This window comes from Sus scrofa, chromosome 9 (assembly GCF_000003025.6).
Source record: "Sus scrofa isolate TJ Tabasco breed Duroc chromosome 9, Sscrofa11.1, whole genome shotgun sequence".
NCBI classification, from domain to species: Eukaryota; Metazoa; Chordata; class Mammalia; order Artiodactyla; family Suidae; genus Sus; species Sus scrofa.
In genome coordinates, this window is record NC_010451.4 from 752365 (window position 1) to 771765 (window position 19401).

At 62.5% G+C, this 19401-nt stretch overlaps 1 protein-coding gene and 1 long non-coding RNA gene across 2 annotated transcripts in view; one reads left to right on the forward strand and one right to left on the reverse strand.

Annotated features, from left to right (window-relative positions):
- Positions 1-17435, forward strand: part of TRIM66 (tripartite motif containing 66) — a 58229-nt gene extending 40794 nt beyond the window's left edge. The window contains 11 exon segments of the mRNA XM_021062260.1: positions 6088-6370; positions 6373-6575; positions 6724-6901; positions 8202-8262; positions 8671-8833; positions 9087-9351; positions 9737-9863; positions 10149-10223; positions 11095-11247; positions 11587-11805; positions 12436-17435. Coding sequence (XP_020917919.1) covers positions 6088-6370; positions 6373-6575; positions 6724-6901; positions 8202-8262; positions 8671-8833; positions 9087-9351; positions 9737-9771 — 1188 coding nt within the window. The 3' untranslated portion in view covers positions 9772-9863; positions 10149-10223; positions 11095-11247; positions 11587-11805; positions 12436-17435.
- LOC110255348 lies at positions 5091-8100 on the reverse strand. The gene is made up of 2 exons (XR_002335509.1): positions 8013-8100; positions 5091-5663 (listed from the first exon to the last, which is right to left on the reverse strand). It is a non-coding gene; the product is annotated as an uncharacterized LOC110255348 (long non-coding RNA).

Consider the following 19401-nt stretch of genomic DNA (forward strand, 5'->3'; position numbering starts at 1 on the left):
AGAAGTGGCAGGCGTCCCGTTCCAGATGAAGAGTGACGCGGAAGAGTTGAGGGACCCGACTCAGGGCTCTCTATTAGGTTCTTACAACTCAGCGAGCTTCACTCGAACCTGCAGAGGAAGAAATCTAAGCCCAGAGACGGAAAGCGATTTGCCTAAATGCACCCTCTCCACCTTGACCTCGTAGGGAAATGCCGGGCCCCCTGCCTTCCCGGTCTCCAGATCCCGGGTGCCCTGCCCCAGCAGCCCTCTTCCCCAGAGCCTGGCACCGACAGCAGCTTTTGCTCAGAATGTCCCGGCGCTGGTGGGCGTTCCTTAGGGCCCGGGTCCTGGGGAGCGTGTGCAGCCCTCTGCAGCTGTGCTCTGACCTGCGCAGCCGTGGGCCGGGTGCGCCCGAGGCCTGGCTCCTCAGTGGTGCTTTCTCCAGGAGGCCTGTCTCCTTCGTTCTAGATTGATTTCATCCCCAGACCCAACCTGTGCCCGTGGAAAGCAGATGGTTCCTGCTGAGCCTTAAATTTCCTTAAGCAGCCTGGGGAAGCACCTCTGGCCTCCTTCTCCCAGGTATCCAAGATGTGGGCTTTGAGGGCTCCACTCACTCTGGCTTTGACCCCGAGCTCCTGGAACCCTCTCCCTCCTCTCCTCTTCCTTCCACCCCAGGCCCCCCCCGGGGGGGGGGGCGGGGGGGGTTCCGCCTCCGCCCTCAACTCAGGTCGTCAGGGCTCTGGGCGCGCGCAGCCTCTCTCTGCAGCCGTGGGCTTTGCCATTGGACTGGCCAGTTAGAAGAGCGCAGCACAGATCCGTCTGTGGCCGTAGCCTGACTTCAGACGGGAGCCCCTTGCTGCGCTGGGGGCCACGCACCCCGGAAGAGCCGCTCTCCTGTCGGAAGGCAGCTCGTGCACCAGGTGCGGGAAGCACGCCCTCCGCAGTTTTCCGATTCAGTTGTTTCGGGATCTGCTGATTTAAACCACTCTGCTTAATCTGAAGCTGTTGACACTTAGCTGTTCCAAGGATTGAAGTCACAAGTCTGTTTCCCCGGCCTTGTTTCCGTCTCTGTTGAAAGACGTGAGCAGGATGTGTTTGCACATCCTTCGCTGTGTTTCCATAGCTCGGCTCCCAAGTCACCGGTCTCTTCTCCTCCTGCATGTTGCCATGCGGTCAGCCCTTGGCAGTTTAACTCCTAGAACAAAACCCTGAAACCAGAAGTGAGCAGGCAGCACCTCGGAGCGGCAGCAAGAACAGAAGTCGCAAACCTCACCTCGCCTTCCGGATGAGACGATAAGCCCGGGCTGGTCACTGTTCTGGATCGAGCAAGCTTAGGTGTGTGGTTTTCTTCGGAAGATTTTGGATTTCCTGTATGACAGCAGTAAGCAGGGAGTCAGGGCTTCTGTAAGGGCAGCTGTCAACAGGGAGAAGACGAGAAACATCACCCGGAAAAGTGCCACGATGTAAGGTCTTCCCTATAAGCACAAGGAAGCCTTACGTTCTTAGAAATTCCCCAAAGCACCAACAAACTGCTGAACACACGGTGGCAGGGGAGCCTCATCCACGTTCCTTTTCCGTCGCTAAGAAATGTCCTTAGGCTCCACGGAGTCCGGTTCGTAAGACGGGGTAGTGTCTCCTGGGAGCTCTCCCCAGCATCAGATCTTAAAGCCAGTTGCATGTTGTTAAAAGCGGAGTGTGTCGCGTATCTGCAAACTGAGTTCTGTGGAGCACCGCCTATCTCTGCTACGTCCCCCCGGCTGTTATCCCGCTTGGAGAACCTGAAATTCGTATTAAACTTGGGGGCTGGGCACCAAGTGTCTGCTTGTGACCTTCTTCCTCGTATCCTCCTGGGGCTCTCATTTTCTGCGTGATGGCACAAAGTCAAGACCTGTCAGCAGATGTTTGAGGCTGGGCGCAGGCTTGGATTCCTTTATAAGCTTTTGAGTAATTACTCTGTGTCTCCATTTCCCTTCCTGTTAAAATAAAAGCACGATGTTTTCTCTGGATTGCGACCCCTCGTGGCGATCCCTGGAACGGTAGTGCGGGCGCTCGGAGCTCCAGGAGAAGGTCGGGGGCGACGGTGGGGAGGGGAAGGCAGCAGGTCCCCGAGCCCGGCCACCAGGATGGGCTGGAGAAGAGGCTGCAGAGGGACCGGGAGAGGGGGTGGACAGTCGCACAGTTCAGGCAGGTGGCGCGCAGAGCTCACACGCTAAGGGCGAGCGCAGAGGGCCGGGGGCGTCCAGTCTGGGGAGGCGGGGAAGTTAGGGGCCCGTGGGGAGGTGGCGTGCCCTGGAGGTGAGGGCGGCTCCCTCCGGGCCTCAGAGAGGACCTGCGCCGGGTACCAGGGTGAGGCGCTGCGCGTCTTTGGCTTCTCTTCCTCCCTGAACTGGAGAGGGGTTTACTTTCACTGCGAATCTCGAGGCACGTGGTTTCCTTGTGAGGTCGGAAGGCTCTGCATGTGGAGGTGAAGCCAGGTGTCGCTTGAGCTGCGACGTGTCCGTGACCGCCCGAGACAGCGCTCCCGCTGGCCGTGCACCTTCGCCCTCTCCCCGGACCTCCCAACCGCCTGGGGGTAGCGAGGGCCGAGGTGGCACCTCCCTTGACACGTGCGCGCCCCTGCGGGGGAGGCAGCGTGTGTCAGACCACGCGGCTGCACTCCGCAGGCCTTCTCCCGCCCCAGCGGCTCTGGAAGCCCTTTCTCCCTCCCCTCCTGGCCCCGGGGCTCGGCTTTCCTGGCCCTGAAGCGGCCCCCACTGGCTCCTGCTCCCCTTGGAGCGCCGGTGGCAGGCTGGGCCGGAGGGTCTCAGCGCCCCTCTTTCTTCTGTGCCTGAAGTGAGGGACTTCGTCATCAGGTTTCGCGGCTCTTCACTGCAGGGAGCCAGACGGAGTGTCAGAACTTTCTGGCACACAGCCTCGCAGGCCCCAGACGCGCCTGTGTCCATGCAGGCTGGGCCTCGCTTGGCCTGTTTGGCCTGAGCGTCCCTCGTCCTCTTCAGCCCTTGGTACCTTGGGACTTGGACTGGACGGCAAATTGAAGCGTCTGTATTGAGGACTCTGGAACCACCGAGACACACAGGGAAAGCAAATTTCTTTAGAGCGATAAGGAGTATTTAGCTTACCTGCTTTTAAAACTGAAAACTGAGTGGAAAATACAAGCTTTCCTAAAGCAGTTAAAGAAATAGAAAGAGGAAAGGTGGGGGCAGAAGAGAGAGGAGAAGACGGAGAAGCAGCAGGTGGAGAGAGACAGAGGGCGGGGGGGAGGAGGGAAGGACGGACATGGGCGGGGGTGGGGGGGGACGACAGAGGGGCTTCCGTGCCGAATCTGACTCCCAATCTGGAAAGATCCCGTATCAAGTCTCGCACTTGGGGGTGAATCGTGGCAGGACCCCCTGGGACGAGCATAGAATGGCCGCGGCCGCTGCTTGGGTTCATCCTCCCAGGGAGGAGCCTGCCAGTGGAGAAGGCGGCAAGACGGGTGCACGGAAAGGAAGACGCGCTCTGTGTGCCCAGAAGGCCTCCGGGTGACCCAGCCGGGTCCCTGAGTACAGGGTCCGTCTGCACAACGCCATTGTGTTTCTACGTATGAACACACATAAAGCGAAAAGGAAATTCATAAAATTACGTTTTCAATAACATAAACTTCAGATGCCTTTCTGAGCTTCCTTTTTCTCGAGTTAAAAGCAGGATCACAACAGTGATAATAATCACAGTGACAGTGATATTCACGACAATAGCTAATGATGGCAACAATATAACACCCGTGAGACTGTAGCAGTAGCAGTAACAGTCACAGCGACATTCATGGCAATACCAGTGCCATTGTAACAGTAGCAGTAATAACAGTAACAGTGATAACGCCAGTGCTGTTGTAACAGTAGCAGTGACAGTAACAGTGATAATCACAGCGACAGTGATACTGCAACGATAGCAGTCACAGTCAGTCAGTGATGCTCATCCCAGTAACTAATAATCACGATGACGCTGATGTTCACGACAGTCACAGTCACAGTCACGGTGATGCTCATCCCAGTAACAGCAGCGGCAGCTCCAAATGTTCCACCAGACATCGCTCCACGTGTTCACGTGGGTCATTTCTTCTGTTTCTTCCTTTTTCACAACCCTTCCATGCTTATTGTAAGGATTAAATGAGGAAGTGTATGTAAAACAGTAATTTGCGTACGTATAATAAATTCTTAATGAATTTCAGCTGTATAAAAATAGACGTTGTTTTACAGAGACTCACAGACTTAGGGATTGGTAGAACTAAGCCGCTATTCATCTGGCTTATGGTTTGTAGGATAAACAGCCGTGCATTGCTGTTGTTTCTTAAACATCGTAAATAGCTCATTCGCTCATTCATTCAGCTTTTAGGTCTAGGAAGGCAGTGGGAGAGCGGAACAGCCAAAATCCAAAATCCGTATTCTCGTGGAGTCTGCAGTCTAGTGAAGGAGACAGGCCTTGACCAGGTGGTGCCAGGGCCTGTGCTCCGAGAGGGAAGTCCTGGAGTTGGAGAGCGTACAAGGGCACTCGAGCGTGTCGGGGGCAGGCGGGGGGGACGGGCAGGGCTGGGAGAGTGGCGTGCAGACTCCAGGGGGCGAGGGTTATGAGCACGAGAGCTTGGCACGTTTGGGGGCCTGAGACGTTGCCTGGGTGGCTGGTGCCCAGAGGGCGAGGGGCTGTGGGGGCGCCGTCAGGGGACCCAGCCTCAAGGTCGTTTTCCCAGGTTTCCTAAGAACGGGGCTCGGGCGGGCGTGTCCGAGGAGGGGGGGTCAGGTCTGTGGTTGGCACGTTTCTGTGCTGGGGAGGCTCCTGCCGAGGTCTGGGAAGACACGACTGCAGCCCCGGCCGGGGCGGCAGCAGCAGGGAGGGGAGGAGGGGCTCCTTTGAGGGGCGTTTAAAGGGTGGAATTGAGCGGGTTGGGTGTTGGCTTGGGTGGGGAATGCGGCCCCCCAGCACCCAAGAGGTGGGGGACGAAGGGGACATCGTGGAGGTGAGGTCAGCCCGCCCCGTTCAGCCGCTTTACTGACCTCACGTGGGTATTTGAAGTTTTTCTTTTCCCGTGGAAACTTGAACGTGTTACTTGGGGGGAAAGAACGACAGATTTAAGCTGCTGATTTTGGAAGCTTAGATTTATTCCTTGTCTCCCCTTTGATTTTTAAAAGATATCACATTTTTATATCTTGAGTCTTAAAAAAAGGGCAGGAACGTCCCATTTGAACATCCCTGAAGGTCGTCTCGAGAGCCAGTCTGCTCAGCATCTCCCTCTGTCAAGCCTCTCTCCGCCCCGGGAGGGAAGTGGAATCCGCGCAGGGTTCTGTGTTCTCTCGCTTCTGTTTATCACGCTCTCCGGCCTCGTCTCCGTAGGTCACCAGGCGGTTAGAGCTGAGAAGGGATTGGGGGTCGTCCCGACTGGGTCGTGGTGAAATACAGCTGCTCCGAGGTTCTCGGCCTCTGGCTTAGCGTGTCTTGGCGGCTGGAGTGGGGCCGCAAAGCCTTTCCTCCAGCCGAGCCCGCAGTCCAGAGCTGGTGGTGCTGGGGTTGGTCTGGAACCGACCCCGTTGCCCAGGGCTGGGGCTCCTCGCGCCTCGGCGTTATCTCAGACAGTGTCCGTGAGCTCAGGGGTTGAGTGAGCCTTCTGAGCTTCCTCCCGTGTTTACGGAGCGGAAGCCACCCTGTGGGACCCCCTGCAGGATAAAAGGGAAGGGGGCCCGTTAGTGGTTAGTCAGACGGGGACGTGCAGTTGGAGGGCCCTGCAGTCTGACCCTTTGCTCAGGCACTGGACGGGGGATGTGTGTGCGTGCGTGTGCATGTGTGTGTGGCACCCTCAGGTCAGGGGGTAGACTGTCTGTTTCGCTCTCTGGGACTCTGTCAGTCTGTCTCTCACTCACATACCCACCAGCACGCGTGCCCGTGCTCCCGGGTCCTCAGCCCGTGCCTGCCGCTGCGTCCAGCCCACCAGCCTCCTTGGGGTAGGGGTGAGGACAGGACTCGTGCTGTCTGCGGTTCCCGCAGCTCCTGAACTCGGAGGCAGAATGGGGCCTGAGCGGGGCACTCGCGGGGCCACCCCCGCCCCCAGCTAACAGCCCGGCCCCCGTCTCTGCCCCGCAGCACAGCACCTCCGTGAGCACCACGGGCTCTTCCAACACGCTGGAGATGGCGCTGTCGTCGCCCAGGCTGGCGAGGACCCTAGAGCCACAGCTCCAGAGCATGAGCAGCCTGACAGCCGCCCCCGCCCAGGTGGTGCCAAGCCTTCTGAGCGGCCCCTCGCCCACCGTGTCCGGCCTGACGAGCGGTCCGAGCCAGGCGGCGTGCAGCCTGTCAGCCAGTCACCTGCCGGCCATGCCCGGCCTCATGCGTGATCCCTCCCAGGCCATCACGAGCCTGGCTGGTGATCGTCTCAGGCTGGGCCCTGCCTGATGTCCGGTCCTGCCCAGGCTGTGCCAGGCCCCACGGCTTGTCCTCTGCAGACCGCACCTCCCGCCTCGGACGCGCAGCCGGAAACCGGACCCAGCTGCAGTCCTGGCTCTGGCCGAGCTGCAGGGAGCCTGTGCCCCGGGGGTGGGGCCGACCCCTCCCTGGGGGGTGCCCTGTGTAAGGTAGGTCTTGGGCACGTGCCCTTCGGCTTCCTCTGCGGACCCCTGGGACGGGTGGCCCCCGAAGGCCTTATCCTGGCCTCGGCTGTTGGCCGCCAGCAGGAAAAAGGTCTGATTTCTCTGGTTCTTGTTGGCCTTTCACTTTCGACAGATGGAAAGGGAGGACCGTCCCCGCTTCACTGACTCTCTGGGACAAGGCCCCACAGCCCCTGGTCTGGAAGCTGCCCCCTCGGAGCTGGAGGAGCCCATTAACCTCTCTGTGAAGAAACCCGCGCTGGCCCCCGTGGTCAGCGCAGCCGTGGCCCCGCAGCGGCCCCAGGCCCGGAAAGGTAGGACCCGGGTCGCCAGCCTCACTCATGAGCCGCCGGGCGAGCCAGGGCGGCGGGGGCAGCCTGAGCCTGGGGGAGCAGGGTCCCCTCTCAGCCAGACCCACCTCCTCCCGAGCCCACCTGCCCAGCCTGTCCTCCTCCCCCCACTGTGGCGTGGCTGCCCCAGGCGTGGCAGGGTCTCGCTCCTTGTGACACCCCCACGCAGATCGGGGCGCGGGATGCAGGGCCCAGAAGGGCCAGCCTCGGGGCGTTTTAGGGGAAAACATGCCTGACTTTGGAGTAGCTTCATCAGCGGGCTGGCTCTGTCTCTTTATGTCTGAACCTGGCCGAGATCCCTAAGCTTTCTGAGTTCGTTTCCGTCTCTGAAAATGGGGTGAGTCATAGCTGCTTCCTGGGACAGAGAACTCCACCGAAGTCACTGATGACTCACCCTGTGCTCACAGGAGCCGCCTCGTTCTGGCGCTCACGGGGATTTGGGCCTCGAGGGAAAGGGAGCTGGGGAGATGGTCTGACTCTCTTCTCAGCCTCCCACACCCCTTCCCGAGCCGGCCGGGCCAAGGTCCCTGCCCTCTGGGGAAGGCGAGGGATGCTGGGGAGCTCAGCAGCTCAGCACGCTCTGGGGGTTTTCTCCGTTCACCGTATGATCCTGTTTAGTTTGTACTGATCCCTCTGTTTCCTACACATTCGATAGATGAAAATGAAATAGTTTTTCTCCTTTTCTCCTCAACTGCGCAATAAAAGCCTGAATGTTTAGGTAATTAAAACTTGGGATGCTGCTTAGGTGTGGGACGTGCCCAGGGCGGTGTCTGGTGCTGAGCGGGCCTCACTCAGCGCTGGCCCCGCCCCCTGCCGACCTACACAGGCTGCACTTCTTGGGGGGGGGGGCACCTCCAGGGAGCCTCCTGCCCGTGGAGGGTGAGCTGGATTCTTAGGTCGTGCCGAGATCCCAGCTCTTGGCCCCAAAGGCAGGGGCTGGACAGGCGGACTCCTAAGAGCAGGGGACCCCAGGGTCTGTGGGGAACAGGTGATCTCTGAGCTCATTTTGAAGGCGAGAAGCTGGCCCCTCAGCACCTGAGCCAACACTCAGCCCTCGGTAGCCTCTGAGCCTTACCTGTGTCTGTCTTCTTAGAAGAAAGTGGCCTCTCCTCCTCAGGAGGGAGCTGTGGCAGGATGGTTACTTCTGTGGGTGACTACGTGCTGTGACAGGTGTGTGGCTGAAGGATGAGTGGCAGGACGAGTAGAAGCTGCGGGGGGTAGGGTGTGGTGACGTATTGATGTATTTGCTTGTCCTTTGCCTCAGAGGGTGAGAACTTGGAACACGGAGCCCTGGAGCTGGACCCAAAGGGGAACCAGAGCCTCAGGTAACAGCGTCTTGGCCCAGCCTCCCTCTCCTCCCCTCCAACTTGGTGTCCTGGGCGTGGGCCCAGGAGGCGAGCATCCCCTGTGACCTACCTGGAGCCCCAGACCCTGGAGTGGGGTGGCGCGTGGGGGTTGGGGCTGGTTGTGGGAGCACAGCCTGGCTCTTGCACCGCATGCAGTCCTTCCTCTTCGGGGGCCCCCCGTCTCCTAGCGCGGGCTCCCAGGGCTGATGGCCGGGCAGAGCTGGTGGCAGGGTGGACCAGGGGCCCTGGACGGTGGGGCTGAGGGACACTTGAGCAGCAGTTCAGTTGCGGGGGGCAACAGAGGCACCTGCCTTGGGGTGGGGTGGGGGGCAGAGGAGGCTCTCCCGAGACCCAGGGGTATCATTCTCGCTGTGGCCCCTTCACTAGTGAGCCCAAGGTTCCCTACGTGCGGCTAGAGCGGCTCAAAATCTGCGCTGCCTCCTCGGGAGAGATGCCGGTGTTCAAGCTGAAGCCACAGAAGGACGACCAGGACGGGCGCCTCCTGCTGATCATCGAGTGTGGGGCCGAGTCCTCCAGCATGTCCATCCAGGTGCCCTTCCCCTGCCTTTGCCTCGAACCGTGGCCCAGCCTCAGGGCCTCTCTTTCCTCGCTGCTGCCGGCAGAGTTGTGGCTCTGGCCCTGTTCCGGTCTCCAGACTCTGTCCCCTGCTGTCCCCTGCTGCCAGGGCCCGTGAGACCCTCGCACACGGAGCAAGCTGTCCCCACGTTCCCGGGGCTCGGCTGGCTCGAGCTCCCGGGGCCCCCTCCTCCCTCCCTCCAGTTCAGACGCATTTTCTCCCCAAGGTCAGCCAGGCCCCAAATCTGGGGGGAAGAAAGGTCGCTGTGGAGTCTCTGCCGGGCCGCGGCCCCCGCAGCTGGAGAGTGCCTCTCCTGAAGAAGACGGGCTCCTGCCTCGAACCCCTGGAGCCAAGAAGGGGCCCCCAGCCCCAGTGGAGAACGAGGACTTCTGTGCCGTGTGCCTCAACGGCGGAGAGCTGCTGTGCTGCGACCGCTGCCCCAAAGTCTACCACCTGTCCTGCCACCTGCCAGCCTTGCTCAGCTTCCCAGGGTGAGCGCCCCCAGGCGGCCAACCTGGCCAGGCAGGGCTGCTCGGGAAGCACGCCTCGCCCGCCTGTTTGAGGCGCACGACTGGGAGTTAGGGACCCTGTGGCTGGTGCCCTCCGCACACAGGGGCTGCTTCCCTTCCTGCTCGGTGCCAGCTGCCTCCGGTGCAGACTGGCCCCGTCTCCCCCCACCAGCCCCCTGCCGTTAGCCCCTGTGGCTCTGGACTCTCTAAACCCCCGAGTTACTGAGCACCCTTCCGGCTGGTGTCCAGGAGGATGCTCCTTACGGGCAGGCAGGCGCTCCCTCTGTTCCCGATGCCGCCACGGGCAGGGGGCAGGGAGGGGGCTCTGGACAAGGGGCCGAGGCCTGACGGCCCGTCTGCTCCGCAGGGGGGACTGGGTGTGTACCTTGTGCCGCAGCCTGACCCAGCCCGAGATGGAGTATGACTGCGAGAATGCCCGCTACGACCAGCCTGGAGCACGGGCCCCGCCTGGCCTGAGCCTGTGCGACCAGAAGGTGGGCCCCTGGGAACCAGGTTCGGAGGGGCCGGCAGGCCCCTCTGGGTGCCCCTCTTTGGGGCTGTGCCTGACGCTTCGGTCCGTGGGGGTTCGCCACGATACTTCTGCCAGCTGTTCTCCTCTGGCCGGGGCGGCTGAACTGAGCCTTGGTGTTGAGGCTTTGAGCCTCCCTCTGGGGGGGCTGGCGTCCTGATTGAGGTGGGCCCAGAAGCGGGGGTCGGGGTCCTTCTCAGGGGGGCGGCCCAGAACAGAGTAACGCTGGTGCCGGTTCTGGTTCCCGCAGAAGTGTGAGAAGCTGGTCCTGTCCTTGTGCTGCCACAGCCTCAGCCTGCCCTTCCACGAGCCCGTGAGCCCACTGGTAAGAGGGCCCGGCTGCTCTGCGGCGGCCCTACCTCCTGCCTGGGGGGGGCCCCTGGGCGGATGGTGCCAGGGCCCAGAGTGGGCTCGTCGCGCACGGCCCCTGCAGGTGGGAGTCACGCGGGCGTGGTCTGGGGGACGCGGGGGCCAAGGCCACCACAGCCCCGCAGCGCTGCGTCCACCGGGCTTGACGCCGAGACCACTGCCTCCTCCCTGCACGCGCTTCCTCCCGCTGCTTCTGGCTTCCTTTTGTTCTTTTCCTTCTGTCCCAACTCCTGCTCTCTCTCCTCCTCTCCCCCCCGCCTCCTCCCTCCTCTCCTCTTCCCCCCTTCTCGGTCCCCTCCATCCCCTCACGTCCCTCTTCCCCTCCCCTCCCTCCTCTCGTTCCCCCTCCCCCCTCGCCTTCTCCCCTCCCCTCCCCCCCCCCCTCCCCTCCCCCCTCCCTGCCCCTCCCTCCTCTCCTCTTCCCCCCTTCTCGGTCCCCTCCATCCCTCACCTCCCCCTTCCCCTCCCCTCCCTCTCTCCTCTCCCCTCCCCTCCTCTCCTCCCTCCCCCCCTCCCTCTCTCCCTCCCCCCCCCCCCCCTCCCCTCCCTCCCCTCCTCTCCCTCCTCCTCTCCCCCTCCCCTCCTCCTCCCCTCCCCCGCCTCCCTCCTCTCCTCTTCCCCCTTCTCTCCCCTCCATCCCCTCACCTCCCCTTCCCTCCCCCTCCTCTCCTCTCCCCCTCCCCCTCGCCTCCTCCCCTCCCCTCCCCTCCTTCCCTCCCCTCCCCTCCTCCCCTCCCCCACTCCCTCCCCTGCCCCCTCCCTCCCCTCCTCTTCCCTCCTCCTCTTCCCCCTCCCCCTCCCCCTTCCCCCTCCCCTCCCCCCCCAAGGCCCGCCATTACTACCAGATTATCAAGAGGCCCATGGACCTGTCGATTATCCGGAGGAAGCTGCAGAAGAAGGACCCCGCTCACTACACCACGCCCGAGGAGGTGGTGTCCGACGTCCGCCTCATGTTCTGGAACTGCGCGAAGTTCAATTACGTACGTCTCCTCCTTCTCCCGCTGCCCTGTTTCCAGGGACCCCAAGACTCTTGGGGCCAGACAGGGATGTCCGCTTTGGGCCCGGGCTGCCAGTGAGGCCCTGGGAGCAGACCTTCTGGGCCTACGGCCGTGGGCGTTTATAAGCAAGCTCTCCCTCCTGGTTGGCGGGGTGCGCGGGGCTGGCCGTCCGTCCGGGGGTAGCTCCGCCTCAGGAGCTGATGGGAGATGAGGACACGCGAGCCCCAGGCAGCCGGGAGGCAGGGCAGGCCTCGTGCGCCCTGCAGCTCCTGGGGGCCTGGAGGAGCGGGGCCAGCCACTCACCGTCCCGTCCCCCTGCAGCCCGACTCCGAGGTGGCGGAGGCAGGGCGCTGCCTGGAAGTGTTCTTTGAGGGCTGGTTGAAGGAGATCTACCCGGAGAAGCGGTTTGCTCAGCCCAGGCAGGAGGACTCGGACTCCGAGGAGGTGTCCAGCGAGAGTGGCTACTCCACGCCCCAGGGCTTCCCGTGGCCCCACTACGTGCAGGAGGGCATCCAGCCCAAGAGGCGGCGACGGCACATGGTAGGAGCTGCTGCCAAGAGCTGCTGCTGGCGGGTGGGCGGCAGGACAGAGCGAGCAGGAGAGAGGCCGCTCCCTTCACAGCAGAGGTGCCGGCCAACCCTCCCTGCCAGCCCCTTAGCCCAGGGGCAGGCAAGGCTGTGTGGGGCGCAGCTTCCCCAGTTACCCCCGGGGCCCGGAACTCAGGGGGTGGCCGGGCCTGCCCAGGGTCACCCCACAAAAGAGCAGCAGAAGTGGGGTGAGAAGCCCGGCCTGAGGCTGCAGCTGGAGCTGGTCAGTCCACACTATGACACCCCGAGAGAATAGCCTGGGCTCGGTTTCTTGATCTCAGCTTGGGTTTGGGGGAGAGAGAGGCCCGCAGCCTCCTGGCACAGAGAAGGAAGGAGCGCCCCGACCTTCTGTCTGTCCGCCTGCGCAGGCCCCGAGCCCCCGGCCAGCAGGCCGGGCTCTGACCGCCGTCCCTGGGGTGCCCACACTCGGCCCCCAGCGCCTCGTGGCGTCAGCGCATCTTGCGCCTGCATCCTGGGGGTGGGAGAAAGTGCCGGCCCTGGCTCCCAGGTGACAGTGGCCTTTCCCCGCTGGCGAACCTGACACCGGGCCCTGCTGATTCCAAGTGGTCTGATCTTCTTCCAGGAGAACGAAAGAGCAAAACGAGTGTCGTTCCGTCTGGCCAGCAGCATCTCACAGGTGTGAGCGTGGGAGCGAGGCCGCGCGCCTGGCGCCCCATCCTCTTCACCGCCCTCCCCGCCTTCCAGCTCCTTCTCTGCCGATCGGATGTGAGATGAGTCTTGTCGAGTTCGTAGCACCCTTCTCTGCCGTCTGCCTCTCACCGCACGTCCTTGGGAGCCAGAGCGCGTCCAGGCCAGAGGAGAGTTCAGGAAAAGACACAAGGGGGTGTCCCCTGTGCCCAGAACAGTTCGGTGTGTGGGGTCCCTCTGCCGAGACCGAGCCTGAGCAGGCTAAGGGGGACCAGGTGTCCGAGGCGAATTCTTTCTGCTCGGGGAAAGCGGACGTTGCTCGCCGTCCCGCGCGCAGGGCTGGGGAGCAGCGTGTGTGTCCGAACCCTCCTGGGCCCAGCAGGGGGTGGAAGAGGGAGCAAGGCTCTGACACGGGGCCTGTGACCCGGCCCCGCACAGCCAGAGACTGGCACTGCTTGCCTCTGTCTGTCCTGCTCGGACAGCTCCTGCCCTGGGCAGGGTAACGAGGCTCCCGGAGGCCACAGGCCTCCTTGGTGCCTCTCCGGGTTCTAACGGTTTCCAGGGTATCTGTTCTTCATGCCCCCTTTCCTGCTGCAGACACGGGCGGCTCCTCTGAAGCCCCGGATGGGATGGCCTTCTCGGCGGGGCTGGGGGCTGTGCAGAGACCACTGACAGCCCCGATTTCACGTGCGGGCTTCAGAGGATGTTAACTTCAGAGCCAGCCCTCTGTGCCACCTACTTTGGGCTGATAGTTCTTCTTTGGGGTCAGACCCTGCTTCCTGGAAGCGATTACTGGTGGCCAGTCCTTCGTTATGTCCTTCAGGGCTCCAGATCCTGAGGTCGGCTTGGGGAGACTGGGAGGCAGCAGCTGTCTGTCTGACACACACAGCTTTCAGGGCAAGAGGAAGGACCCACACCCCCCCTGCTGGGCCTCTTCTGCTTAGAGGGCCTGGCTGTCAGCGCCTCCACTCCGCAGAGCCAAAGAGCAGAATCGAGTCCTCTGACTCCCCCGTCCCCAGGCTCTCCACAGCCCAGGAAAAGCCAAGACTCTGCTGGTGGCCTTTTTTTTGCTGGAGGTTGGAGAAGGCCGGAGGGGCCAGCAGTAGGCAGGCCTAGACATTCTGGGAGTTCTGTCTGGGATGGAAAAGGGGGCAGCTGAGCGTCAAGAGGCTCTTTTGGTGTCCTTTGGTGACCCTGGAGCAGCCGCAGGACTGAGTCTCTCCTGGAACGCAGGAGGTTTCCTGGAGGCCACAGGAGCTGGATCTTCGTGGTCCGTGCAGAGTGTCTGGGGGAAGGGGCACAGGCAGATGCCGGGGTCAGCCCACCTCACAGCGAGGGCTTTGTGGAGAGGGAGCCCGCGGCTGAGGTTGGCTGGCCTGGAGACCGCTCTCCTTTGTCCTGTCGTGGAGTCGCTGATTTCAAGGGCGTCTCGGGACATGGCTTTGTTTTTGCCGAGAGCTGCGGTTGGAGCAAGTTTTTGTTCTAGGGCCCTTGTTGATGGAAGGTTGCGATCAGAGGAAACAGACTTTCTCTGCTTGGGCGTCGACGGTGCTGCTCCTTTTCTCCCCAGCCAGGCCGAGAGGGCGGCGTCCCCTCCAAGCAGGCTGTGCCCACGGCCCTGCCATCCTGTCACCAGCACAAGCTCTCCTAAGCACATGGGCTTCCATCCTCCCGCTCTCTGGTCCAGGGCAGCCTAGTCCTCAATACTCCAGGGCCGCCCGTCTCTGGCTGTAACCCGCTGCTCTGCGATCACGTGACTCTCTAGGTGGGGCCCTGCTGCTCCCCTTCCGTTTTCGGATCTTCTTCTCTGTTGAGTTGGCTTGACAAGCTTCCTTCTCTGATTACCTCTTCATTCCGTCTCTTGGTCGCCCTCCTTCGTCTGGCCGCCTTCCCTCCTCCCCTGACTCAGGCTCTTGGGGCTCTGTGTTGGGCAGCCAGCCCGGTGAGGGCCGGGACAGGCTCTAGCTCAGTTGACGTCATGCCCCAAGACCAGAGGGAACCCCAGATGTGAAGCAGAAGCACCTGCTTAAATCCTCGGCGCCCCTTCTATCAGTGAAGTTCCCAGGTTGGGTGTCGCCTGCTGGGCCCGAGGACCTTAGTGACAGGGCGGACAGCCCCGCCGTCCCTTCCCACCGCAGAGACACCGCGTGCTGAGACGCCCCCTGCGGCCCCTGAGCAGGGGCAGGCGAGAGGTAGGGTGTCTTCTTCCCAGGCTGTGAAGCCTTGGCCCGCAACCCCGTCCTTGCGCTGCTCACCCCACGGCCCTGTCTCTCCCCGACGCTCCTGGCTGCCGAGCACACGTTTTAATGGTGTGGTTTAGTCTGGGCACGTGGAAAACAACATGAGTTTTTAGAAATTAAACAAAGGCTACTAGCGAGTGACGGGCCGCAGGGGCCCTGGGCTCTCCTGCTTCCCCTGCTTTTGGCGTATCCCCATGACAGCCCCATTTGGGGGTCAGTTAAGTCCTTTGGCCATTGGTAGAGTCATGAAATGGAAACGCAGAGGGTTCTGGATGCTTCTTACTCACAGTGCTGACCTAGAGGAGGAGTTGGGTTTCTCGGATGTGCTGAGAAGCAGGACATGGCGCGGTTTCTGCCGACACCGAGGGGCGTCTAGAGCTTTCTTTGGAACGTGGCTAGGTTCCCTGCCTAACTTCGAGCAGGCACCAGCCTCCCCTGCTGCTGCCCCTGCGGGCACCCTCCTCAGCGGCAGCCGCCAGGTCCTCCTCTGTAGGCGCTGCTCCACGGGAGGCTCTGCCGTCCACCCTGCAGACTCCGGCTCCCGGGACCCGTTTCCCGCAATGATGGGCCTTTGCCTTGTTCCTAAGACCCAGCCCCCCCGTTTGTTTCTGGGCTCAGCTCTGCCTTCTCTTTCGCTCCCCGTGTCACCGTGGTCCTTTCTTCTGAGCTCCAGAGCCGAGATCTCGCTCTTCCTGCAATACTGTTCCCCGTGCCTCCTCTTCCCTCTCCCTGCCGTTTATTTTAGTTGCCTGCGCCTCGAGCCCAGTCCCGAGACCTTGGCTCTCTGGACCCCTTCCTCTCCGGAGCCAGAACCCGTGACGCACTGACACGTGGCTTGGCCCCCTGAACCGTCTCATCCCTCCACCTTCCGCGGACACTGTCACCGCCATCCGTCTTCTCCGGGCCGCGAAGCGTGGCACATTCCGAGTCTCCAGCCTCAGTCGGGCTCTCAGCACGGACTGGCTTGTCCTTGACCTGTTGCTGCTCAGCCCCGTCCATGCCCTTGGTCTGCTCTCAGCCGACGCCTGACCTCACTGCCGCTTTCCAGAGGAGACGCCCCAAAGCAAGAGCTTCCTGTCGGCGCCCCCCTGTCTGGAGGGTTTCCCAGTGGAGATGGGGACCCTGCTTCATGGTTTTCCCCCCTAGACCCCAGCCCATCAGGCCTGCGCCCTCCTCGGCACCTTCCCTGTCGCTCCGGCCCACTCCGTTTCTTGAATCCTGCGAGAGGCCCTCCAAGGCGAGGCCCGCACCCATCCCGAGGCCTCGGCCTCCGTCCCCGCTGGCCACCTCCGCGCGGCTCGCCAAGCCGAGGCTCTGCCCAAGATCCCAGCAGCTTCTTAGAGTGCGCTGCTCGTCACCCTGCGTATCCTTGTCAGCCGGATCTGTTGACAAAGATCTTGTCACGGATTCTTCTTGGTCATTCTTCAGCCCTCTGTCGTTTATCATGAAAGCCACCAGTGACCACTCAGTTGCCAAATCAGAGGAGTGCCCCTCAGCTGCCCCGGGCCCTTCCCGTCGCGCCTCCTCTCCGAGCCCCGCCTCCTCGGGCCCCCCGACACCACGCCGGCCGAGCTTCTTGGAGATACTGACGGGGCCCCTCTGCAGCTTTCTCCCCTCCAGGAGCTGGACCCGCGGCAGGAAGCACGGCCGCTGCTGCCCCCGCCCGCGTGTCTGCCTGTCTTCTCGAGCCCCTCCTCCTCCTCGTGCCACGCGTGGGTCTGAGCCCTGCGGGCAGCTCGGGGCCGTGACTCTTCGCTAGCGCTCTCCCGTGCGGCCTAGAGCCAGATTTGAGCCATGTTTGCCACGAGGCCCCAAGAACGTGGGTTGGGACTTAGCAAAGCCAGATTTGGGTTGCCAGGCTGGTGGGTAGCTCGTCGCGGTGACCCGCGTGCCAGTCGGAGCTTCCCAAGGCGGTCAGCAGCTTGGGATCGTGGGACGGCTGTTTCCATGCAGGTTCGTGCCGCTGGCCTGGAGGAGCGTCCTGCCAGGCCTGGGTGTCTGCCACCGACCACACCGGGTGCAGGGACACGGGGAGGGCTGCGACTCTGGCGTGGGGTTCAGCGGGGCCAGCCGGGCCCTCAGCCGGATCTCTCCCGTCCATGCTGATCACCAGCGCCCGCCTTGCTCCCGGGGTGCCCAGGGCTGGAGGCCGATGCTCTTTGTGTTCCTGGATGAAGGAGGCTGTGGTAGAAAGACAGCTGACCCGAGATGCTGAACACCTGAACTCTGGTTCTGCCAGTCACGAGCTGTGGGAGCTCGGGTCCAGCTCCCTTGTTTGCAAAGTCGTGGGGAGGAGAGGGGGTGAGGGCAGTGCCCTCTCAGGGGCTCCACAGCTCCGGAGATGGTAACGTGATGCTCCTGGTAAAGCTCCGGCCACACATCGAACGGGGGGCCTGGGGGAGGACCCAGCCGGGGAGGCTTGCTCGGGCCGGGCGAGAGGGCTGGTGGGCCGGCCCGAGCTGCTCTGAGGACCCTCCTCCGCGGCCGGCTCTGCTGCTGGAGCCCCGCGCCCCTTCCTGGAGCTGCGCCCCTTTGCCGGCCCCCGAGGCCGGGGTCCTGGGGCCTTTCCCGGGAGGGCCGTTGCATCCACAGTGGCTGGAGGCTCGAGGGAGGAACAGTGTGAGGGGAGGTGTCGCTGATCCTCAGAGGACCTACGCGATCAAGAACTAATTAAAACAGCACTTTTCTTTACCCACGCTCGCGTCCCCGAGTGTTTTCTCAGGGGCGGCGGGGCACCTGCTTTGAGGCTTTCTCCCCTAGACCCTGGCGTCATGACGACGCAGAGCGGGAGCCCGGCCCGGGAGCCTCCCTGCGGGGAAGGCCTGGGCCCTGCTCTGGCTGTGCAGCCACAGCCGCTCTTTCACGTGCAGGCAGCAGGGCCGGGGCCGGAGCCGGGGCAAGCCTGTCTCGGATGCCCCCGGCTTCGGAGGGCCTTTTCCGGGAGAAGCCCCAGCCCCAGCTCCCCTCTCTGCCCGTGCCCTCCGCACTGAGGGTCAAGGACGCTGCAGTGCGTGTTTGTCGTTCACTTTAACTGGGCGGGCTGTGCATCTCCTTCCGTCTGAGGGGAGCCCCCACCTCAGGGGTCTTGGGAAGCCCAGCTCTCTCCTCCCTGTAGAAGCCAAATGTGTCCGTAGCTTCACGTGCCAGCAGCCCTTGCAGCCCAGGCCCAGGTCTAGTGGTAGCTATCTAAACATACAAAGGAAAGCAAAAGAAAAGACGCAGAGGAAAAGCAAAGCAGAGGGGCTGCGGAGGCCTCCCTGGTGGCTGTAGGTCGCAGGGAGGCGGGTTTCCATGGCAGCAGTGACAGGTCTGCGTGCACGACGCTGGACGGCTTGGGGAGCTGCCTGGGCGCCCGTGAGCTCTTGGCTTAATCCCGTGTTAACGCTCTCGATGAGACCCGGGACATTTCGCTAAGCCCTCCAGCCCCTTCTCGGACTAGCGCGAGAACCTAACCGTTGCCAGCCCTGCTCCGAGCGATCCGCTGTGTTTCTCTTCTTGCCGATCTTATTGCTCCCAGCCTTCTGTAGGCCCCAGCCTCTCTGCGCCCCGTTCCTCAGGGGCCACAGCACCTGCTAGAGCAAGCCCCTCCCCCGAGCAAGCCCCGCCCTGGCAGTGGGTCCGCGCAGACCGCCCCTCCCTGCGGGCGGCCGGTGGCCGTTTCATTCACTAGGCGGTGCGGGCGGAGGATCCGTGGTCTGAGGGCTCGTCGGGGGCCTGTGGAAATACAAGTCCTGAAGAAGAATCAGAATTAAAAGGGGAAAACCTAAATTAGATACCATAAACCGTACCATCCTGTTAAACTCATTGTTAGTTTCATAGCTATTTCATAGCATGTCAGAATTCTTCTACACTTGAAAATAACGCGTAGGTTAGAATCTTCACCTCACAAGAAATTCTGCACACGCAAGAGGATTGGCTAAGATTGAGCCAAGTGTAAATTAAGTGACTTACCCTCACCAAATAATTCCAAAAGCAAAACTGTACAGTTTCCAGATCTCACTTTAGAGACCGCCTGCCCCGCTGGCCGCGTGTGCACTTTGGCACCTGATGCGCAGGGCGGAGCCTCTCGGAGGGGGGGCGCCGTGGGCCCCGGCTTTGGGGCGGGGACCTTGTCCTACAGACCCCAGCCCAGGGAGGCCTTGCGCGCGACAAGGTTTGAGGTCTGCGAGGCTGTCCCCAGTCGCCAGTCGCCACTTTCACCCGGCGGCAGGGCCTGCCAGTCGTTGCCAGGATCCGTTCCCGGGAATTGTGCCGCCGTCCCTCCCCGCCTCCCGCCTCCTGTGCACAGACGCCTCTCGGGCCCAGGTTCCAGCCAGGTGACCGCGAGGAGCAGCGGCTGTCCCAGCTCCAAGGCGCGGGTTTTACGGGACTTTGGCTGTCTCGCACTTCCTCTCTCTCCCCTTCCTTGTGACAGGAACCCGGACAAGCCTCGGGTCCTGCAGGTGGACGTGGCGTCCCAGAGGGTGGTGACGTAGGAGCCTCGGTTCTTTGACAAGCTCAGGGAGCAGGACCGTCCACCCGCCTCCAACTGCCTGCTTCCCCCTCCGCCGGTTACTGAGGGAGCACTGCGGGCCTCTCTCTAAGCCGTTTGGGCATCTGTGATGCATCGTGGCGTTACAGCGCCTGAGCCTGAGCTCTGGCAGAAACAGAGCTGCCTTGCC